This window comes from Bufo bufo, chromosome 4 (assembly GCF_905171765.1).
Source record: "Bufo bufo chromosome 4, aBufBuf1.1, whole genome shotgun sequence".
In the NCBI taxonomy this organism is placed as follows: domain Eukaryota; kingdom Metazoa; phylum Chordata; class Amphibia; order Anura; family Bufonidae; genus Bufo; species Bufo bufo.
Window position 1 is genome coordinate 7,247,818 of NC_053392.1, and position 25,083 is coordinate 7,272,900.

A 25,083-nucleotide genomic window follows, 5' to 3' on the forward strand; every position below is an offset into this window, starting at 1 on the left:
ACAATGCAGACAAGGAAAGGTACCCTTTTTGGGAGTAGAAAGAAAAAGTTGACGTGACGACTTGCTGCCACCTATATCGGCTTTAACAATTAAATCTCTGATATTTTTGGTTCTTTTGTAGCAAATCATGGGCACATCTCTGAACTCAACAACATCAGGGTAGGCCGCACGCACAATCCCCCAGTGTTTGTTGATCACATGTCGGAATTTATTGATCCACGGATGGTACTTTACGATAAATGGTAATCGTCTATTATCAATACAAGAACTTTTTTTATAATAAGCCCCACCACTACATTTCTTAATTTCACAATCTAACAGAGGTTTCGGATAACCCCTAAATGAGAACTTGTCTGCCATCTCACTTAGTCTCATTGTTCTCACTGTTTCATCTGACACAATTCTTTCCACACGTCTAAATTGTGAGAGGGGCAGAGATTTTTTTACCGATGGTGAGTGATTGCTAGAGTAATGAAGCAGGCTGTTCTTGTCTGTTTTTTTTATATGTAAATCCGTCTGTATGAAATTATCAGGACCTTTAATTACCCAGGTGTCCAAGAAATTGATCTTGTTTAAATCACTTTGAACCGTAAATTTTAATTCAGGCCATACATTATTCAAATGTTTAGTAAATAAATCCAGGGACTCGATGCCGCCCCGCCATATGCAAAATATATCGTCTATAAATCGACGCCAAAAAATACAAAATTGTATATATAATGGATTATTGTATATAAAATGTAATTCAAACCAAGCCATATAGCTATTTGCATATGGCGGTGCGGCATGCGAGCCCATCGCGGTCCCCCGTTTCTGTTTGAAGAATGTGTCCTGGAATAAAAAATAGTTCTCTTCTAGAACTAATTTTAATAATTGAAGAAAAAAATCTTTTTCTTGTGCATTATAACTTGAAAATTCCAGGACCCATTCCACAGCGGAGAGGCCTTTCACGTGTTCTATGGATGTATATAAACTACATACATCATAAGTAACAAAAAGATCTCCTGTCTCTAAATGTACATTCCGAATGTCAGTCAAAAAATGAGCAGTGTCCAATAGAAAAGAGGGAGTTTTCTTAATCAGCGGGGTCAACACCTTTTCAAGAAGCATCGCAGGTGCAGACAATATGGAATCATTGGAGGCTACAATCGGCCGACCAGGGGGGGCTGTCAAACATTTATGAATTTTAGGCAACATATATAAAACAGGGGTTACCGGATATTGATTAATTAAGAATTGGCACAGTTTATCATCTATTAGTCCTTTGTCTTTATGTATGTTCACAATCTCGGATAATTTACGCTTAATATCAAAAACCGGGTCCCTGTCTAAAGGGTAATATGTGTCACGATCTGATAGTTGTGATAAAATTTCAGAAACATAATATTCCCTGTCTAGCATCACCAATGAACCCCCTTTGTCTGCAGGTTTAAATATAACTGATTTGTCATCTAATATCGTATATAATGCATGTCTTTCTTCCTTAGTTAGGTTTTGTGCAACAGCCAAACCCTCATGTTGAAAATCAGAGATAATTGTACTGAAATCCCTCTGTACCAGGGATATGTAGGTCTCCACAGGATGATATATTTTCGGAGGCTGAAAATTACTCTTCAATCTTAAACCAAATTGGTTTAAGTTTAAGCCCTGGTGTGTAGGTGTAATCAATGTGGAGACCGACACATCTCTGGTAGCAAAATGTGCTTTTAAACGTACACTCCTAAAAAAACGGCGACAATCCATATCAAATTGGAAACTATCAAAGACTTCAGTAGGACTAAAAGAGAGACCTTTCTGTAACAATTGTAATTGTATCGGAGTTAGATTTTTAGATGATATGTTGTATATTAAAGTCTCATTTGTACCTGGGACCTTGTTGCCATTGGCACTTGCAGCTCTCCTATAGTGGCGTCCTGCTCTCCTGGTGGTTTTCCTCTTCGGCGTCTTTGCCCTAAAAAAGACGCCGGTGGACGTGGATTAGCGCTGTAATCACTGCCGGATCCAGATGATTGGGACCCTCCCCGGCGTACAAAACGACGAGTTAATGGAGTCGCAGTACCTATTGAGTCTTGCCATTTATATACTCTATTATTTTGATAGTCCTCCAAGTCTCTTGTGTATTTCTTACGTTTGGTGGCCTCAATATCCTTTTGTAAATCACAGCAATTTTTTTCAATTTTATGTTTCAAAGATGTAAGGTCCTCTAGTGTCAAAGAGTCTTGTAATTGTTGCTCAATAGCACAGATCTGGGTTTTAATTTCCACAATCGAGGTATTCAAATATTCAATGGTTAATACCATCAAATCATACGAACATTTATTTAATATATTCGCAAACTGTGTGCAATATTGTAGATTGTCACAGAAAAAAGTGGGTCTCAGATTTACCCTTAATCCTCGCGGGATCCTGAGGTGTCTGCAGTATTCGGCTAATGTAGCTGCATGCAGCTCCCATGCTACCAGCTTCCTCGATTCCCTCTCCCATTCCTTACTGCGTGTTTCAGTAGGCGGCGTCTTCAGGAACTCCGTGCTGGTGGTGACCTCAGACACAATCTCTCGTGCTCTCTCCTCGCTGAATGCAAATGACATGGTAAGTCGTAATCCTTGTATGAAGGAAGCCTTGTGGGACACCAACAGAGAGGGAATGAGATGAGGAGGTGGTGCAGGAGTGGGAGACGCTAAACGTCCAGTCTGTGAGGTATGATGTGATCCAGGAGAGGTCCAGGTCAGTGATGCCAAGAGATGAGAGAGTTTTTAACAGAATGGAGTGGTCGACAGTGTCAAAGGCAGAGGATAGGTCAAGGAGAAGGAGGACAGAGTAATATTTTTTGGTCTTGGCTGTTAGTAGGTCATTGGTGACTTTGGTGAGGGCAGTCTCAGTTGAGTGGTGGGGTTGGAAGCCAGATTGTAGCTAGTCAAAGAGGGAGCAGGAGGAGAGATGAGAGGACAGTTCAGAATGGACGTGTTGTTTAAGTAGCTTTGAGGCATACGGAAGAAGTGATATGGGGCGATAACTGGACAAAGAAGATGGGTCAAGTGAAGGCTTTTTGAGGATGGGTGTATTGGTAGCATGTTTAAAACCAGAGAGGAAAACATCAGAGGTTAGTGATAGGTTGTAGAGATGAGTTAGGGCTGGGATAAACACTGTGCTGAGGTTATGGATGAGGTGGGATGGGATTGAGTCAAGTGCACAGGTGGTCAGATGTGATCTGAAGAGCAGAGTGGAGAGTTTTTCTTCTGTAATGGCGGAGAAGCGGGTTTTGGGAGAAGAGGACCGAGCAGTTGTGTAAAGGGTCTGTGGGGACCGTGCACTAAAGCTTTCTCTGATGTTGACTAAGTCCTCAGCTGAGATGAGAGGAGAGGGTGGGGGTGCTGGGGGACAGAGAAGGGAGTTAAGTGTTAAAAAGTTGTTTAGGGTGATATGGGAGATGAGAAGTCGTCTGTTTTGCATCAGCGAGTGAGGATTTGAATATGAGGAGGGATTGCTTGTATGCGGTGAAGTGATCCTTAGAATGGGATTTCTTCCATAACCGCTCAGCAGCCCTGGAAGCTTGTCTGAGTTTTTTGGTCAGGTTGCTGTGCCAGGTTTGTCTGTTGATTGTTCGGCTTTTGTTGTGTGTGTGTGGGGGGGGGGGGGGGGGGCAGCAGTGTCCAGAGCTGTACTTATTGTGGTGTTATATAGGGTGGTAGCAGCATCTGGGTCTTGGAGGAGGGAACAGATGGTAGAGAGTGGCAGAAGAGAGTCAGAAAGCAAGCGAAAGTCGAGATGTTTAAGGTTCCTGCGGGGGTGTGCTAGTGTGTGGACCGGGGAGCAGCAGAAGAGACCAATGAAGAGGAGGTGAGTAGGTTGTGGTCGGATAGGAGGAGAGGCAAATTAGAAAGGTTAGATAGGGAGCAGAGGCGGGTAAAGATAAGATCCAGAGTGTGACCATCTCTGTGAGTGGGAGCAGAAGACCACTGTGATAGGCGGCTGAGTAGCAGGTGTCAATAGGGATGTTGAAGTCACCCATGATGATAGTGGGGATGTCGGCAGAAAGAAAGTGTAGTAGCCAGGTGTTAAAGTGGTCAAGAAAGATGGTGGCTGGGCCTGGAGGGCAGTAAATGACAGCTACTTGGAGGTTGGGGGGAGAGTAGATGCGAACATAGTGTACTTCAAATGAAGCGAATGTAATGGAGGGTGGCAGTGGAGTTGGACTGTAGGAGCAGGTGTCTGATAGGAGAAGACCAACTCATCCACCATGTTTGCAGCCGGGGTGGGGTGTGTGAGTGAAATTAAATCCACTATATGAGAGTGCAGCAGGGGAGGTGGTGTCAGTGGTGTCAGCCATGTTTCTGTGAGAACAAGAAAGGAAAGTTTTTGACAGATGAAAAGATCATGAATGTAGGAGAGTTTGTTACAGACAGAGCGTGTATTCCATAATGCTCCTGCAAGAGGAACCAAAGGGGCAGGGTCAGAGGAATGGTTATTAGGTTTAAGGGGTTGCAGGAATTTGTAGAAGGAGGTTTGTAGTGGGACATGGAGGCGATAGTTGGGATTTGCTGAGAGGGGCCTGGATTTGGAGAGATATCACTAGCAATAAGGAGAAGCAGAGAAAGTTTTATTAGGTGAGAATAAGAGAGGGCAGGGGAGGTATCTTTTTGTATTTTGGAAGGAAGTGTGTTAGTTTGCCAAACAGTTTTGTGCAAATGTCAGATGAGAAGGTAAGATGGAGGGAGAGAAGAATAGTTCCTTGCTGGATGAATAGATATAGGGGATTTCAGGAGGTTTTGGATAAGATGAAAAATTGAAACATTATTTGCATTAACTATTTCTGTATTTACCTGTGGTCCAATTCTAATATAATTCAGAATGTGCACTTAAAAGATGTTGCATTTGGAAAGACCAAGGTTTATACCACTCAGTGTTCAATCAGGTGTGACCAAGAGGGGAGGGGGCTACATTTGGCCTAATCAAGGGAGGACCAGATAGAGGGTGAAATAGTCAATGTAAACAAATACTCAATAAATCCAGCAGAGAAAGAGACATTGAAGTTCAATGTAGACGTACCAGGGAATGAGAAGGAAAGATGAGAGGTGTGGACAATATCAGACTGTGGAAAGCTGGGTGCAGCAGTTCAATGTAGACATAACTGGAGAGGAGAGAATTGGTGATGGTCAGTAGGCAGTGATGACAAAGTGGATTCCATATCCATAATATTACATTCTGGTATAATTCAGTATGTGCACTTAAAGAGTTGCACTTAAAAGATGTTGCATTTGGACAGATATTGGTCAGATAATCTGTTGGTGTAATACAGGCTTTAGTAATTTAGAGATCAGGATTATTAGATGACCAGCACAAGTACCAGTCACACAGCTAGAAGAACAGTTAACCCTTTGTGGCAGAACGGCTCAATATTTTTACTAAAGACCAATTGAAAAAAAGATTTTCTCTTTCGCCTATGACAGCACCCCTGGAGAGACCGCCTCCTCCTCTGGACAGGCAACAGGAACCAGAACGCCTTTTAAAAGAGGGGACCTCCCCTCCACCTCCAGCTCTGTTTCCTGTCCTAAGAGGCAGGAAGGAATCTGATCGCCAATACTCTATTAGAGCTGCGGGGGCCCCGGCAATTTATGCAAGTTAGGAGGGTTACCCCGAGCGGCTTAAGTCTCCATGAGGAGCCGCTGCTCAGTTTGAGCTCCAGAGTCTGTCCCTCACCTTTCGTCCCCTTCCCTGGACCTGGGGGGTTTGTACCTCTGGGTGTTCTGCAGCCGTGTTCGCATGTTCGGCTGCCGGCCCGCGTGTGTCTGAACTTCCGAGTGCGGCGGTGGAAGGAAGCCGACGCTGCGGACCGGAAGGGGAGGGAGCCGGCAGCCCGTGCCGAGGACAAAATGCCCAGCCAGCTCACTGCCATGCAGACTTAAGATCTGTCAGTTTCCCATTCCGGCTGAGTTTGCTGTGTAAGGAATGGAGCAGGTTCAGCGCGCTGAGACCACCAGTAATACATCGGTACCACGGTGGGGTAGGAGGGGTCATTCCAGCAGATTTTAGCTTATTATTGCTTATGGGGTTATGTTTGTTTGTGCCTAGGTGTCTAAGGAGTCTTCCAGGAAGACCTCCAGAGCTAAAGAGAGGGGGTGTGCGGTTTGTAAAAAGAAGCTACTCTCTGCATGGGCTAAACCCCTTTGTCAAGGATGTGTCAGCAAGTTAATGGAGGAGGAAGCTCCATCCTTGATGAGCAGTATTAAGCAGATGATCAGGGATGAGGTCAGAGTTGGTTAGCAGATTGATGAAATGTCTCCCCGGTACTTCTGCTGCTGCATCTAAAGATTCCCCCTCCAGCGACAGCGATATTCTATCTGGGAGGAAGAAGGAGAGTGTTTGTCATCGGACGATTCTTCTGAGATCGAGGCCGCAGGAAAACCGCTGTTTCATACTGAGAACACTAACTCCCTAGTCAAGGCGGTTAGAGCTACTATGGGATTGGATGATCAAAGACCTCAGCAGTCAGTGCTATGTTTGAGGGCCTGGGTCCTAGAAAGAGGAAGGTGTTTGATGTACATAAGAACATTCAGGCGGTAATCGCCAGGGAATGGAAGAGACCAGATAGGAAGTTGTTTCGTTCCTGTTAAACAGAAATGTCCGTTTGATGAAGAGGTCTCCGCCCCATGGCTGCACGCGTTTCTTTGCAGGTCACCATGGTTAACAATGGAAGAACAATGATTTCAAGCATCACCCTCCTTTTAACAAGTCAAGTCTACAATTTTACCCAATCAGTCTGACAATGATCTCCAGCCTTGTGCTCGTCAACATTCTCACCTGAGTTAACAAGACGATTACTGAAATGATCTCAGCAGGTCCTTTAATGACAGCAATGAAATGCAGTGGAAAGGTTTTTTTGGGATCAAGTTAATTTTCATGGCAAAGAAGGACTATGCAATTCATCTGATCACTCTTCATAACATTCTGGAGTATATGCAAATTTCTATTATAAAAACTTAAGCAGCAACTTTTCCAATTTCCAATATTTTTGTCATTCTCAAAACTTTTGGCCACGACTGTAGATAAATCTAGAAAAGTCCAGTTTATGTCCAAGCCAGAGATGCAACTTCCTAGGGATGATTGTAGACTCCAGAGCCCAGAAGTGTCGGTTGCCCCTTCAGAAGGCCTTACAAATTAAGTCCAGGGTCCAACACATTCACTCGCACCCGTCTGTCACCCTAAGAGAGGCCATGTCTGTGTTGGGCCTCATCACGGCTTTGATTCCAGTAGAATGGGCCCCAAATCATTCAAGGATTCTACAACTTCAGATTCTACAGGAATGGGACAGATGTATACTTTCGCTGGACTCAGAGATATCTCTATCTCCTCGGACTCTGAGCTCCTTGAGGAGGTGGATGAATTTAGAAAATATTCAAAAAGGGTTTCCGTGGCAGACTGGCAGAGGCTTTTCTAGCTTCTCTTTCTGCGTTGCATCTCAAGGGCTCGGACACTGTGAAAGCAGACTTTCTCAGTTGTCACCACCTAAGCCAGGGAGAGTGGTCCCTAGATCAGAGGGTTTTCAACCAGGTCACACCATTATGGGGGATTCCGGAGATAGATCTTTTTGCCACCAGATCAAACAGAGAGGTAGAAGTTTTCTATTCCCTATCTCCATGGGAACATCCAAAAGCGGTGGACGCATTGTCTCAATCTTGGAGACAGGGCCTTCTCTAAGCCTTTCTCCCCCCTCCCCCCTAAAAATGTTACTGAGGGTTCTCAAAAAGATCAGAGAGGAAGAGGCCACTGTAATAGTTATAGCCCCCTTCTGGCCGAGAAGAGTTTGGTTCTCCTGGCTTCGCAGGATGTCAATAGCAACTCCGCGGGTGCTTATCTACATCTGACTGCTTGGCTCTTGAGAGGGAGATTCTAAAAAGAAGAGGTCTTTGTGAAGAGATAGTTAACACTCTGTTTGCCAGTCGGAAGAGGGTTACTTCTGAGATCTACCTTAGAGTTTGGAGGGCCTTTTTTAGATTCGTCAATAGACCAGTGGATGTGCTAGAGGTTCCTGACATTCCGCTAGTGCTAGAATTCTTGCAGGAAGGTTAGAAGAAGAAACTCAGGCCTAGTATTTTAAAAGTCCAGATTTCGGCATTTAGTGCCTTGTTTGAGTTTAGATTAGCAGTCCATCCCTGGATCAAGAGGTTTGGTACAGCTGTGTCCAAGTTATCTCCTGTCTAAGGTCAAAACCCCTGTTTGGGATTTAAACTTGGTCCTCTCTGCGCTTTCTTCTGACCCCTTTGAGCCGATTGATAGTATCTCCCCTAAGATGCTCTCCCTAAAGCTTGCCTTCTTGCTTGCCATTACCTCGGCTATAAGGGTTAGTGAGATCAGTGTACTCTCTGCTGATTTCCCCCCCCCCCCCCCTTCCTAATTTGCTTATCTTGGAGGATCGGGTAGTTATTTCTCCTAATCCTTCTTTTTTACCAAAAGTCTCTTCTCGTTTTCACCGCTCTCAGGAGTTGGTGCTACCTTCCTTCTGTGCCTCCCCTAAGAATGAGAAGGAATCAAGAGTTCCACTGCCTAGACGTTAGGAGGTGTATTTTACTGTATCTGAAGATCACTCAGCCTGGGAGAGCCTCCTCTCGTCTGCTGCTTTTGTTTCAGGGAGCTAAGAAGGGTTCTGCTGCCTCTTCTCAGACCATTGCTAGGTGGATCAGACAGGCCATTGCCTTAGCTTATTCTTCTAAGGGACTAGTTCCGCCCTCGGGGTTTGGGGCTCACTCTACAAGATCAGTCTCCACATCATGGGCAGAGAGAGCTTCAATTGAGCAGATCTGTAGAGCAGCTACCTGGAGCTCTCCAAATACTTTTTTTAGGCACTATAGACTGCAGCTACCTTCTAATGAGGGTCCTTTGGCTGTAAGGTGCTGCAAGCTGTAGTCCCTCCCTAGATAGAATTCTTGCCTATTCTCCTGGGGTGCTGTCATAGGCGAAAGAGAAATATTGGAAAAAAATAGGGGGGAAGTGTTTACGGGGGGGAAAATAAATAAATAAAAAAGTTGCTCTCCTCTGCTGCATTTCAGCACTCAGTATTGTATTCAGTCTGTGTGTTATCTCCTATAGGTTCTGACTCTGGGAGGAGAAGTCCCCCCAAGAGATGTCCCCGTCCTCTGTATTCCCAGGACTGTCCAGAGGAGAAGCTCCCAGAGAACCATCAGGTAGATGGAGCTGAAGTCTCCCCAGAATATGACCCGAAAGGGACTGAACCAAAGATCATTTTACATTTCTCTTCTTTAGGATGAAAATCTGATGGATATTAAGGCTGAGGTTAAAGATGAAGAAGAAGAGGAGACGGATTTATGGGGCGATCAGCAGGGTAGGAGGGGGGCTGTCATGGGTCACCTGGATACTACTCCCATCATCTCATCATCGCATGTAATAATCTCTCCTGTCCCTGTGTGTTTCCTACAGATGGAGTCTTAGAAAGAAATCCCCCCGAGAGATGTCCCCGTCCTTTGTATTCCCAGGACTGTCCAGAGGAGAAGCTCCCAGAGAACCGTCAGGTAGATGGAGCTGAGCCCTATACACATCTACATATGGAGCTCCTGCAGTCATAGAGGGGTCATAGATGGTGGGGGTCTCTTATGTGGATCTGTTAGATTTCCCACCTGTCTGCTGTATTGTCCTGAATTGTTACAGATGACAAATCAGGGGGAAGATGTGACTGATATTAAAGTGGAGGATGAAGAAGAGCGGATGATGGGCGATCCCCTGTGTAAGAGTGAGGTGGAGGAGGACATTCCAGTCCATGTGACCACAGGTATGGAATCATGAATGGAGGAAGTGGATTCAGAGGTTTCTTCAGGTGAGGGTCCACCTTAGAGCTGCAGTAAAGGAGCACTCCGGGCAGTGACCCAGCTTTGAGTCTTTAAATAGCAGGCTAATGGTTTTATACTAGTAAAGGCACCGGAGACATGTAGTAATGGCTGTTATACCTCAGGTAGGTGTCATCAGATGACGAATCTTATAGATGACATTACTTCTACACTATAAAGGCTAGAGACATGTAGTAATGGCTGTTATACCTCACGTAGGTGTCATCAGATGCCGGGTGTTATAGATGACATTACTTCTACACTATAAAGGCTGGAGACATGTAGTAATGGCTGTTATACCTCAGGTAGGTGTCATCAGATGCCGGGTGTTATAGATGACATTACTACTACACTATAAAGGCTGGAGACATGTAGTAATGGCTGTTATACCTCAGGTAGGTGTCATCAGATGCCGTGTGTTATAGATGACATTACTACTACACTACAAAGGCTGGAGACATGTAGTAATGGCTGTTATACCTCAGGTAGGTGACATCAGATGCCGGGTGTTATAGATGACATTACTTCTACACTATAAAGGCTGGAGACATGTAGTAATAGCTGTTATACCTCAGGTAGGTGTCATCAGATGCCGGGTGTTATAGATGACATTGTACTTATTTTGAGCTAAAAACTCTATTTCTCAATATTAAAAATATGGAGTCCTTTTCTCTGTACAATGCTGAAATGCTCTACTGGCAGGATATAAATTTTCTCTCTGCTCCATCAGGCAGGGAGGTGACAGGCTCCTTATCTCTGACATTATAGACCCTCATTATAGATCAGTTCTTATCTTACTGATAGCCTCTACGTCCTGTATTACACCAACAGATTATCTGACAGATTTTCTGACCATTCATTGGTCAGATGGCCTATTACATACACAGATCTTTTGTTATAAACACCAACTATTGGTCTCATTGGACGGATATTGGTCAGATAATCTGTTGGTGTAATACAGGCCTTAGTAATTTAGAGATCAGGATTATTAGATGATCAGCACAAGTACCAGTCACACAGCTAGAAAAACAATGAACCCTTTGTGACAGAACAGCTCAATATTTTAACTAAAGACCAATTAATGAAATAATTTTTAGCCCCAAATGAGTAAAATGCAATCATAAAAAAAAATGTTCCCCATACATGTTCTTTAACCACTTAAAGGGTTTCTATCACTTCGTTTCACATAATTAGCTGTCAGACACTAGCGATCTGCTAGTGTCTGCTCTGCCAAACCATCCTAATATAATTGCTTTTGGGGCAGTCGTTTTGCTAAAAAAAGAACTTTTATTAATATGCTAATGAGCCTCTAGGTGCTATGGGGGCGTCATTAGCACCTAGAGGCTCCGTCTACCTTCACAAACTGCCGCCGCCCAGCGCGTCCCTCCAGCCCGCCCATCTCCTCCGGAATGCGATCCTCCCTGTGAGCGTATGTATTCGGCGCATGCGCAGTGAATGTCTGACCGCTTCCCTGCTCAGACATCTCGCCTGCGCGATGACGTCATAGTGCTCCGAGGAACAGGCGCCAGGCTTCGTAAAGGGGGGCTCGTTCAGGGCCGGCCTTTGGGGTGTGCGAATTTCTTCTGTATAATGCCGGCAGGCAGGCTGGGCGGCGGCGCGTCCCTCAGTGATGTCACGTGCCTGCGCCGCCTGCTTTATGAATGAAGCAGGCGGCGCAGACAAGTGACGTCACTGAGGGACGCGCCGGCCGCCCGTCCTGCCTACCGGCATTATACAGAAGAAATTCGGATATACGGTACTATTAGGAGTGAGGGGGGCATGTTTAATAACTTTAAACGGCGACGGCGGGCACACGGAATCTGTGGATGGCACAGTTAAGGGGTGGGGGTCTGTGGATGGCACTGTTATGGGGTGGGGGGTCTGTGGATGGCACATATATAACAGTGCCAGCCACAGATCCCCCTGTAACAGTGCCAGCCACAGATCCCCCTGTAACAGTGCCAGCCCCAGATCCCCCTGTAACAGTGCCAGCCCCAGATCCCCCTGTAACAGTGCCAGCCACAGATCCCCCTGTAACAGTGCCAGCCACAGATCCCCCTGTAACAGTGCCAGCCACAGATCCCCCTGTAACAGTGCCAGCCACAGATCCCCCTGTAACAGTGCCAGCCACAGATCCCCCTGTAACAGTGCCAGCTACAGATCCCCCCATAAGTGTCCGTCATCCACAGATCCCCCCATAAGTGTCCGTCATCCACAGATCCCCCCATAAGTGTCCGTCATCCACAGATCCCCCCATAAGTGTCCGTCATCCACAGATCCCCCCATAAGTGTCCGTCATCCACAGATCCCCCCATAAGTGTCCGTCATCCACAGATCCCCCCATAAGTGTCCGTCATCCACAGATCCCCCCATAAGTGTCCGTCATTCACAGATCCCCCCATAAGTGTCCGTCATTCACAGATCCCCCCCATAAGTGTCCGTCATCCACAGATCCCCCCATAAGTGTCCGTCATCCACAGATCCCCCCATAAGTGTCCGTCATCCACAGATCCCCCCATAAGTGTCCGTCATCCACAGATCCCCCCATAAGTGTCCGTCATCCACAGATCCCCCCATAAGTGTCCGTCATCCACAGATCCCCCCATAAGTGTCCGTCATCCACAGATCCCCCCATAAGTGTCCGTCATTCACAGATCCCCCCATAAGTGTCCGTCATTCACAGATCCCCCCCCATAAGTGTCCGTCATCCACAGATCCCCCCATAAGTGTCCGTCATCCACAGATCCCCCCATAAGTGTCCGTCATCCACAGATACCCCCATAAGTGTCCGTCATCCACAGATCCCCCCATAAGTGTCCGTCATCCACAGATCCCCCCATAAGTGTCTGTCATCCACAGATCCCCCCATAAGTGTCTGTCATCCACAGATCCCCCCATAAGTGTCCGTCATTCACAGATCCCCCCATAAGTGTCCGTCATCCACAGATCCCCCCATAAGTGTCCGTCATCCACAGATCCCCCCATAAGTGTCCGTCATCCACAGATCCCCCCATAAGTGTCCGTCATCCACAGATACCCCCATAAGTGTCCGTCATCCACAGATACCCCCATAAGTGTCCGTCATCCACAGATCCCCCCATAAGTGTCCGTCATCCACAGATCCCCCCATAAGTGTCCGTCATCCACAGATCCCCCCATAAGTGTCTGTCATCCACAGATCCCCCCATAAGTGTCTGTCATCCACAGATCCCCCCATAAGTGTCCGTCATTCACAGATCCCCCCATAAGTGTCCGTCATCCACAGATCCCCCCATAAGTGTGTGTCCGATCCACATTTCTTTCTTTTTTTATTCTCTTATACGTTAATAAGGATACAGTGTTATGCAGAGGTGTACTTATAACAATTTTATAGACAAATGATACTATTTACAGTCGCGCGGGGGGGCGCGAAACGTTTTCTTCTTCCTAGGGGGGGGCATGACAGAAAATAATTGAGAAGCACTGCCCTAAGGTATTGGCTGATGGGCATAGTGAGTTCATAGAACTTTTTATTTTTTGTCACAAGTTAGCGGAAAATGATGATTTATTTTTTTTTCCTTACAAAGTCTCATATTCCACTAACTTGTGACAAAAAATAAAAACTTCCATGAACTCACTATGCCCATCATGAAATACCTTGGGGTGTCTTCTTTCCAAAATGGGGTCACTTGTGGGGTAGTTATACTGCTCTGGCATTCTAGGGGCCCTAATGCGTGCGAAGTGGTTTGAAATAATAATTTGAATACCTGTTTTCCGCCCTGACTTCGGAACGCATTCTGTGTCATACTCCAGGCTGAATCGATCATCTAGTAGATGATTTATCCGCACACTGTAGCAAGAAAAAAGTGACCTCCTTCCTCCTGTCACAATTTTCTTGCGCAAATTCGCTCCATTGATGTAGACTAAATCTACAAGCAGATCCTCAATATGCAAACTGCAGAAACTCAGGAGACGTTCCAGAGTCGGCCTTAAATACATAGCAGAGAAGGGAAAAGGTGTATTCCTCACATTCCTGATGGATCCACTTCTGACTGGCACAAAAAATTGTATTTTATATTGTATGTGTCTCTCCAGCCTAAGGCCAGATTCACATGAGGTTATTAGAGGTTAATACAGACATATTATCCATCTGTATTATGCAAATGTGTCACGACCACAGGTTCAGCTGACATCAACTCACAGCATCATAGATACATGTGCACGTAACATAGATGGATATGTCTGTTATACAGTTGCAATAAAAAGTATGTGAACCCTTTGGAATGATAGGGATTTCTGCACAAATTGGTCATAAAATGTTCATTTGATCTTCATCTAAGTCACAACAATGGACAATCACAGTCTGCTTAAACTAATAACACACAAAGAATTACATTTTACCATGTTTTTTTGAACACACCATGTAAATATTCACAGTGCAGGTGGAAAAAGTATGTGAACCCCTAGACTAATGACATCTCCAAGAGCTAATTGGAGTGAGGTGTCAGCCCACTGGAGTCCAATCAATGGGATGAGATTGGAGGTGTTGGTTACGGCTGCCCTGCCCTATAAAAAACACACACCAGTTCTGGGTTTGCTTTTCACAAGAAGCATTGCCTGATGTGAATGATGCCTCGCACAAAAGAGCTCTCAGAAGACCTACGATTAAGAATTGTTGACTTGCATAAAGCTGGAAAGGGTTATAAAAGTATCTCCAAAAGCCTTGCTGTTCATCAGTCCACGGTAAGACAAATTGTCTATAAATGGAGAAAGTTCAGCACTGCTGCTACTCTCCCTAGGAGTGGCCGTCCTGTAAAGATGACTGCAAGAGCACAGCGCAGACTGCTCAATGAGGTGAAGAAGAATCCTAGAGTGTCAGCTAAAGACTTACAAAAGTCTCCGGCATATGCTAACATTCCTGTTAGCGAATCTACGATACGTAAAACACTAAACAAGAATGGATTTCATGGGAGGATACCACAGAGGAAGCCACTGCTGTCCAAAAAAACCCATTGCTGCACGTTTACAGTTTGCACAAGAGCACCTGGATGTTCCACAGCAGTACTGGCAAAATATTCTGTGGACAGATGAAACCAAAGTTGAGTTGTTTGGAAGAAACACACAACACCATGTGTGGAGAAAAAGAGGCACAGCACACCAACATCAAAACCTCATCCCAACTGTGAAGTATGGTGGTGGGGGCATCATGGTTTGGGGCTGCTTTTATGCATCAGGGCCTGGACGGATTGCTATCATCGAAGGAAAAATGAATTCCCAAGTTTATGAAGACATTTTTCAGGTTAACTTAACCCCTTAAGGACTCAGCCCTATTTCACCTTAAGGACTTGCCCATTTTTTGCAAATCTGACCAGTGTCACTTTAAGTGCTCATAACTTTAAAACACTTTGACTTATCCAGGCCATTCTGAGATTGTTTTTTCGTCACATATTGTACTTCATGACACTGGTAAAATGAAGTCCAAAAAATTATTTTTTTTGCATAAAAAAATACATAATTTACCAAAAATTAGCAAATTTCAAAGTTTCAGTTTCTCTACTTCTGTAATACATAGTAATACCCCCAAAAATTGTGATGACTTTACATTCCCCATATGTCTACTTCATGTTTGAATTATTTTGGGAATGATATTTTATTTTTTGGGGATGTTACAAGGCTTAGAAGTTTAGAAGCAAATCTTGAAATTTTTCAGAAATTTACAAAAACCCAATTTTTAGGGACCACTACAGGTCTGAAGTCACTTTGCGAGGCTTACATAATAGAAACCGCCCAAAAATGACCCCATTCTATAAACTACACCCCTCAAGGTATTCAAAACTGATTTTACAAACTTTGTTAACCCTTTAGGTGTTGCACAAGAGTTATTGGCAAATGGGAATGAAATTTGAGAATTTCATTTTTTTGCCTAATTTTCCATTTTAACCCATTTTTTCCACTAACAAAGCAAGGGTTAACAGCCAAAAAGACTGTATCTTTATTGTACTGACTCTGCCGTTTACAGAAACACCCCATATGTGGCCGTAAACTACTGTACGGCCACACAGCGGGGCGTAGAGTGAAAGGTGCGCCGTATTGTTTTTAGAAGGCAGATTTTGCTTTGTCCCATTTGAAGCCCCCCTGATGCACCCCTAGAGTAGAAACTCCATAAAAGTGACCCCATTTTAGAAACTACGGGATAGGGTGGCAGTTTTTTTGGTACTAGTTTAGGGTACATATGATTTTCGGTTGCTCTATATTACACTTTTAGTGCGGCAAGGTAACAAGAAATAGCTTTTTTGGCACGTATTTTTTTTTGTTATTTACAACATTCATCTGACAGGTTAGATCATGTGGTAATTTTATAGAGCAGGTTGTCAGGGAGGCAGTGATACCTAATGTATACAATTTTTTTTATTTATGTAAGTTTTATACAATGACTTCATTTTTAAAACCAAAAAAATGTTTTAGTGTCTCCATAGTCTAAGAGCCATAGTTTTTTCAGTTTTTGGGCGATTATCTTGGGTAGGGTATGATTTTTGCGGGATGAGATGACGGTTTGGTACTATTTTGGCGTACATGCGACTTTTTTGATCACTTTTATTACCTTTTTTGGAAAGTAAGGTGGGCAAAATTTCAATTTTGTCATAGTTTATATATTTTTTTTTTTATGGCGTTCACCGTGCGGGGAAAGTAACATGACCGTTTTATAGATTAGGTCGTTACGGACGCGGCGATACCTAATATGTGTAGTGTATTTTATTTTTTTAATTTTTATTCAGTGATAAATGTTTTTTTTTTTTTTTTTCTTAACTTTTTTCACTTTTTTTTGCATTTTTTTGACCCAGGCCCACTTGGTTCTTGAAGATCCAGTGGGTCTGATGTCTGTATAATACAGTACAGTACACTATATAGGGTTCTGTACTGTATTTTACTTACACTGAACAGATCTATGCTTTTAGCATAGATCTGTTCAGCACCATGGACAGCAGGACGCCTGAGAAGGCGTCCTGTTGCCATGGGAACCTTCCCCGTCTGCCACAACTTCGCAGACGGGGAAGGGTGAGCACGGGGCTGGCAGGGGGCTGTCGGGGGGGCTCTCTCCCTCTCCATCGGGGGGCCTTTCCGTACAGACCGCGGTATGGAAAGGGTTAAACGGCTGACATCTGCACAGATGTCAGCCGTTTATACCAGGGTGTCAGCAATGTGCTGACACCTTGGTATAACCACTAGACGCCAACGAATTTTCAAGGGGAGGCGGGCAGGGGATCGCGATCCCGCCTCCCGCAACGCCCACCTCCCGCAACGCCTGCGACCCCGCCCTGCACCTCCCACCCACATAAATCATGCAGGGGGGGTGCAAATCGTCATTTTGGGCATTTTAAAGTTTCTGATCCCCGCGGTCAGGCACCGCAGCGATCAGAAACTGCAGAAATAGCAGCAAACCGCAGGTCTGAATTGACCTTCGGTTTGCGGCGATACGGGGGGGGGTCACATGACCCCCCTCTGGCATTGTGACAGGATGCCGGCTGAATGATTTCAGCCGGCATCCCGTTGCGATTAACCCCCGCGGCGCCGGAATATCTATTTAAAGTTAGGACATACCGGTATGCCCTAAGTCCGTAAGGACTCGGGAAATAGGGCGTACCTGTACGTCCTTAAGGGGTTAAGGCTATCTGTCTACCAGCTGTAGCTCAACAGAAGATGGGTGTTGCAACAGGACAAAGACCCAAAGCATAGAAGTAAAACAACAACAGAATGGCTTAAACAGAAGATAATACGCCTTCTGGAGTGGCCCAGTCAGAGTACTGACCTGAACCCGATTGAGATGCTGTGGCATGACCTCAAGAAAGTGATTCACACCAGACAACCCAAGAATATTGCTGAACTGAAACAGTTCTGTAAAGAGGAATGGTCAAGAATTACTCCTGACCGTTGTGCACGTCTGATCTGCAACTACAGGAAACGTTTGGTTGAAGTTATTGCTGCCAAAGGAGGTTCAACCAGTTATTAAACCCAAGGGTTCACATACTTTTTCCACCTGCACTGTAAATGTTTACATGGTGTGTTCAATAAAAGCATGGTAAACATTTAATTCTTTGTGTGTTATTAGTTTAAGCATACTGTAATTGCCTATTGTTGTGACTTAGATGAAGATCAGATCACAGTTTTGACCAATTTATTCAGAAATCCATATCATTCCAAAGGGTTCACATACTTTTTCTTGCAACTGCATGTGAATTCGGCCTCATTGGAATGTGATACATTTATCAAATTGTTTTAACCAAAACAATCATTAAATCTATTATTAATCTTAACAGAAAATCCCTGTGAGAAGCCTGACGGAAACATCATGTTATCTCTAGATTATAAAGAAGATGAAGATACCATGCAGCGCTCTTCAGGAGAAAACTTAATTACCTGTAATGTACATCTAGAACTTAACAGTGCATCAAATAATTCCCCCAAGAATGAGGAACTTTCTGATGACCAATCACAGATTATTAACCCAAGTCCAAATCTATCATATAATCATCCTAAACATGAGGAATCTTCTCCTGACCAATCACAGATTATTACCCCAAATATAGGGCAGAAACGGGGTAAAAGGTTTCATTGTGGGGAACGTGAAAAACATTTCAGATATAAGTCAGAGCTTTCTGTAAACAAAAGTAGTCATACAGGAGAGAAGCCGCATTCATGTTCAGAATGTGGGAAATGCTTTAACCGGAATGCATTACTTGTACAACATCAAAGAATTCACACAGGAGAGAAGCCATATGCATGTTCAGAATGTGGGAAATGCTTTACTCGGAAACAAAGCCTTGATCTACATAAGAGAATTCACACAGGAGAGAAGTCATATTTATGTTCAGAATGTGGGAAATGCTTTTTCCAGAAAGCAAGCCTTGATCTACATAAGAAAATTCACACAGGAGAGAAGCCATATTCATGTTCAGAATGTGGGAAATGCTTTAAGACAAAATCAAAACTTGATGAACATAAAAGAATTCACACAGGAGAGAAGCCATATTCATGTTCAGAGTGTGGTAAATGTTTTATCCAGAAAGCAAGCCTTGATGCACATAAAAGAATTCACACAGGAGAGAAGCCGTATTCATGTTCAGAATGTGGGAAATGTTTTATCCAGAAAGCAAGCCTTGATCTACATAAGATAATTCACATAGGAGAGAAGCCATATTCATGTTCAGAATGTGGGAAATGCTTTAAGATTAAATCAAAACTTGATCAACATAAAAGAATTCACACAGGAGAGAAGCCATATTCATGTTCAGAGTGTGGTAAATGCTTTATCCAGAAAACACACCTTGATGAACATAAAAGAATTCACACAGGAGAGAAGCCATATCCATGTTCAGAATGTGGGAAATGCTTTATGCGGAAAGCACACCTTGATGGACATAAAAAAATTCACACAGGAGAGAAGCCATATTCATGTTCAGAGTGTGGTAAATGTTTTACATATAAGTCATATCTGGTTGGACATCAGAGAATTCACACAGGAGAGAAGCCATATTCATGTTCAGAATGTGGGAAATGCTTTAACCAGAAATCAAGCCTTGATGTACATAAAAGAATTCACACAGGAGAGAAGCCATATTCCTGTTCAGAGTGTGGTAAATGTTTTATAGATAAATTACGTCTGGGTCGACATCAGAGAATTCACACAAGAGAGAAGCCATATTCATGTTCATAATGCGGTAAATGCTTTGTTACAAAATCAAATTTTAATCAACATAAGAGAATCCACACATTAGAGAAGACATGTTGATGTTTTGTTAAAGAATAATGTTTTATTAAGAAATTAGTCTTTCAAACTTGCAGACTTGTGTGTTCATTTTACCTCATTGTGCCAATATTTTATGCGAGTGAGCAACAGAAGTCCTACTCACAAGTCGCTGCTACAAAACCTTTTGTTTGTTTTATTTCTTTTTACTTCAGTCCAATATAAAATGGTGGTACATCATGAGGGACGCTGAGACAGACATCGTTCACACCTCCTCCCATCCACACGACGTTTCGGGAGAACACGCCTCCTTACTCATGCGTGCAGGTAGAGGTGGAGGTGGGATTTTTATAGCACCAACAGCTGATAAATATATACAAACCATATAGTTTGAGACAAAATGCATCGCCATAAATAACCCTAACACATGAAAGTGATCAATCATATAAATGCACTAAAGCTACAAATTTCATTTAACCCTTTAGGTATTAAAGACTGGAATTTTACTATCCAAAATGTGTCCCTTTGTACCAATCTCCTACGGTTATCCTCCTCATGGACTCCACTTTTTACCACCTCCAGAACCTGCCACCTGAGCTCTGACACCTGATGGGCCCGATCATAAAAATGTTGAGCGACCGTAGTTTCACCTTGTTTTTTCACCTCCACTGTTTCCATCTTACTCTGCCTTCTGAGTTCCTTCCTAATGCTGGACGTATGCTCATTGATTCTGATCCTTATAGACCGAGATGTTTGTCCAACATATATCTTACCATATGGGCATTTCAAGCAGTATATGACATTACATGTCTCGCGCGTTGCAAAATCTTTCATTTGTATCCTGTCTCCCTGTGTGGGGTGCACTACATTGTCACCTTTTATTATAGCACTACAATTCCCGCAGAACGCCCCCTTCTCTGAGTTGCAAGGAAACTGTCTTTCAATTTTTTTAGGCGTATGTCACTAATCAGCATGTTATTCAGAGAGGCAAAAAAGGGGTTTATCAACAAACATTCTCCCAAATTTTTGATCATGTTTTAATATCTACCAATATTTCAGAATAACCTTTTTTATTAGTTTAGAATGTCGAACATATTTGGAAAGATTACACAAATTGTTTCTTTTGCTTCTCCCTCTTTTTAACCTGTCTGATGTCCTGTCTTGTTTTTTTTTTTTTTTTTACCAACCTCTATTCCAATTTCAGTCACCTCTTTCTTATTATAACCCCTCTGTGTGAATTTATTACCCATCAATAAGCGATTTTTTTTCGTATTATTTGCCAGTACTAGATATCCTTCTGGCCCGTGTGAACTGGCTCCTAGGGATACTAGAAAAAATGTGAGGGACGTGGTGGCTGGAATAAAGCAGCAGGTTATTTCGATCTGTGGTCTTTGTGAATAGTGTGGTCTCAAATCCTCCCTCTACGTGCTGTAATTCAACATCCAAGAAATGAATAACATTTTCATCATAACTCGGTGTAAGTTTGATGGAATTATGGCACTCGTTTAAATGGGTAACAAACTGTAGAAGGGAAGATTGATCACCCCTCACCAGCATGAACACATCGTCCACATAGCGAAGCCACCCACACAAAATACATGCCGTGTCTCAAATGCTCCAATGAATATATTAGCTGAAAGTAAAAATCGCTATCAAACCGAAAATTATTTTTCCATTCCTATCCACCACGACGGCAACAATGAGAGATGACCCTTGACCGCTGTAGGGGTAGGAATACACAGAGTGTTTAAATTGCCCCCACCCCTTCTCCCCCTCAAAGTTTTCCTGCCCCTACGGGGTGAGCACGCAGAGAGAGTCCTCCCTGTTGGGAGGTGAAGATCAGGAAGATTTTACCTTCATCCCCTGCTGCCTTCCTGCTGCAAGGGCTAAGGCTGGACAACGTGGACGCTTGCCCTGGCTTATGCTGGGACCTGCGCTCCTTCTTAGATCACGGTCTTCCTTCCACTGCATATCGGAAGAAGACCGCTGATGCTGGATCAACGTGGGGTCCCTTTGATCTTACGGCGGAACCAGGGCGCATTGCACAGGGAAGTGCTTGTGGATGACGTCAGATGCCAGGAAGCGTTTTAAAAAAGTGGCGCTCATGCAGCAATAAGGCTGGTCATCACCGTCACTATGACAAATTCCGAGATTACAGCTTCCCGTCAGGAGGTTTCGGACCCCTCTCCGGCTGCTCCTACCATGAAATCCCCAAAGGGGAGTATGTTATCCTTATGTTTAATAACATGATACTCAAACTGATAATTGGTTGCTCTTCTTCTGTTCCTTAGGGAGCAAGATATACTAAATCTAAGTCAAGATCTCTAAAGTGCGCTACCTGTGCCAAGAGACTGCCTGATAACTATAAAAAGAAGTTGTGCAAGGGATGCATTTCTGACGTCTTAAAAAAGGAGCAACCATCTATCCTTTCCGAGATGAAATCTTTTATTCAGGATGAGATTACGTCCTGCCTAGAATCTCTTACTACTCCTAGTACTCCTCTCCTGCCTGCCAAAAAACCGAGACTATCCATTCAATCCTCCTCTGATGCTGAGGACATTGATGAGGATACCTCTACCTCTAGACAAGTGCTTGAGGAAGAACTTCTCTGAGGGTGAAATTGTAGAGGACGATAAAAAGTACTTATTTTCCTCGGATGAAATGGAAGATTTACTGAAAGCAGTTAGATCCACTATGGGCATAGAGGATACTCCCAACCCGCGTACGGTTCAGGATGAAATGTTCGGGGGTTTACGTATTTCCCATTAATGAGAATATCAAAGAGATGATAATGGATGAGTGGATTGAACCTGAGAAAAGACTAGGGGTGTCCAGAGAATTCAGGAATAGATTAGTTTTTGATCAAGCTGAATGGAAAAATTTTTGATGAGATACCGAAAATTGATATTCAGGTGGCAAAGGTAGTAAAAAAGATGGCCTTACCCTTTGAGGATTCGTCACAATTAAGCGATCCAATGGAACGCAAAGCGGATCCTTTATTAAAGCCTGGGAGGCAGCTGTTGGGTAAAATACAACATCGCGGCTACATCTCTGGCAAGAGCTATGTACTTCTGGTTATCTGACATACAGGAACACCTAAAGAACAAAACTCCAAGGGAGGATATCATAAATTCCCTACCGCCATTAAAATCAGCAATTGCTTTTCTGGCCGATGCCTCGGCAGAATCGGTACATTTTACCACGAAAGATGCAAGCCTTTCCAATGCATCGAGAAGGGCTTTATGGATGAAAGCATGGTCGGGGGATAAGGACTCCAAGTCTAAACTATGTTCTATTGCCTTCTCGGGGGAGTTAGTTTTTGGTCCAGTATTGGATAAGATACTGGAGAAAGCAGGTGACAAAAAGAAAGGGTTTCCGGAGGTAAAAGAAATAAAAAAGAGGCCCTTTCGTCAATTCCCTTCACAATCTAGACCCTACAGGGGTAAGGGTAAATTCGGCCGCTGGAGCTACCCAAAAGGCGGAAGGGGTAGAGAATTCATCCTTAATCCCCAAAATAAACAGAACAACAGACAATCTGCCTCCCAGAGTGGGAGGCAGATTGAAGAATTTTCTAAACCAGTGAAATCGGGTTACGTCAAATCCATGGGCATTAAACATCATAGCCCAGGGATACAGAATATAATTTTTTTTCAATGCCTCCAGAAAGATTCTCAGTTTCCACCCACAACAGGGGTATACGGGAAAAAAATTGGCAGGGAGTTCAAGGTTTATTAAATCTTGTGTAGTCATAGAGGTACCACACTCCGAAAAGGGAAAAGGTTTATTCTCCGGCCTCTTTCTAGTCAAAAAATCAGACAACGGCTTCCGCACAATAATAAATCTAAAACCTTTGAACAGATCTATAGTGTATAGGAGATTCAAGATGGAGTCAATCGCATCCACTGATTCCAAAGGTTGCCTTTATGACATCAGTAGTGAAGCGTACATATTAGTTATCAAAAGTGACAGGTGCCACCCCCTTCATTTAGACTCCACCCTCAGCTGCCAAAACCCCCTTCGTCAACACGCCCCTTTCGTCCTCTTGACAGGTCCCGCTTCGCCCCCTTCCAAATCTGAATAATGCGTGCCTGGACATGTCTAGAGAGCAGTTCACCATACCCCTTAATGTCAGTATACAAATTGAGCACAAACAAAAATGCAGCATTTTAAAAAGTTTATTGAGCAGATAAACAACGTACAGAAATAGGAGGCAGTGGCGTCTCTGTCTATTATCAGCCCAGATCAACCAGCAGTAATCTATTTCAGACTCACAAGATACTTGTCAAGTTTACACACAACCTCGCGGCAGATCATCCATAAGTCTAAGTAGTTTTTTATCATGCATTTTTTATGTATCATTTTTATGGCTATTGTTTTATATTTGTTTTTCAGTATTTTGTGTATACAAAATTGGTTATCAAATTTGTAAAAATGTATTTTATTATCTCGTTATTTATATTTTCCGAGACAGCCTGTGACCCCATACTATACAGTTTAACTTAAATGTGACAATTTATTTCGAAGTTTGTATAGTATAAGGCATAGATGTATTTTCCTGCACTGGAAATGTATTGAAACATAGCGTTTAGCGTTGTTATCCTATATTTCGTAATCCGCTGTGGTATTATCAAATAACTGCACACGTGCTAATTGTTTTACTTTCGGTAATATTTGAAAGTTAACTTGTGACGTGAGCACTGTAGTAAACCTATTTTAATAAAATATTCCTTTTCAGATGTCGCAACTGATTCACTGTGGTTAGAGACGCCGCTTATATAACTTGTAACAGGTGACACCCTCTAGGGGTGATAGTGATCAAACATACACACACCCCCCTTCCACCAGAACTGTACAAACGGTATTAATTTATTTATCAATCGATTATTCCTCTATAGTGTAAAACTGAATATAAAAGCTGTGTTGGTATATACGCTGTGATAGCTTCACTGATATAGCAAACACGTATGAAATAAACACGCATAAGGAGTCTTCACGGATCTCGATGCAATCATGACGACGCAGCAGTCTGAAAAATATTTGCAAAAGACCTATTTTAATCCTAAAGCACCCGGATCTTTTGGTGGCTTGGAGAGTTTATACAGATCTGTTAAAAAACACCTTATAAAGAGAGCGACTATAGCCGCGTGGTTAAACAACCAAGACGCGTACACGCTGCATAAACCCGTAAGAAAAAATGTTGTGAGAATAAGGTCATAGTGTCGTCCATCGCCTTGCAATGGCAAAGCGACCTTTGTGATATGTCAAGCTGCGCCAAAGAAAATGACGGCATAAAATATATTTTAACCGTGATTGACGTATTATCAAAATATGCGTGGTGTGTTCCCCTGAAAGATAAGAGGCTCCTCTGTAGCGAAAGCCTTTGAATTGATTTTCAAGAATGATCACCGTGTACCTAAAAAGCTACAGACGGATCGGGGTCGGGAATTTATGAACAGTGCTATGAAGCGTCTTTGTAAAGAGCGCAATATCCACCATTTCTTAACTACAAACACAGTGAAAGCCGCT

General features: G+C 43.4%; 2 protein-coding genes across 2 annotated transcripts in view; both read left to right on the forward strand.

Annotated features, from left to right (window-relative positions):
- The window catches only part of LOC120998324 (aspartic and glutamic acid-rich protein-like), a 2,513,920-nt gene that overhangs the window by 673,122 nt on the left and 1,815,715 nt on the right, over nt 1-25,083 (forward strand). The window lies entirely within an intron of this gene.
- Nucleotides 1-25,083, forward strand: part of LOC120998330 (zinc finger protein OZF-like) — a 354,466-nt gene that overhangs the window by 19,538 nt on the left and 309,845 nt on the right. Inside the window, exons 2-3 of the mRNA XM_040428990.1 lie at nt 9,085-9,179; nt 9,259-9,337. Of these exons, the coding sequence (XP_040284924.1) occupies nt 9,085-9,179; nt 9,259-9,337 (174 nt within the window). The remainder of the gene's footprint in view (nt 1-9,084; nt 9,180-9,258; nt 9,338-25,083) is intronic.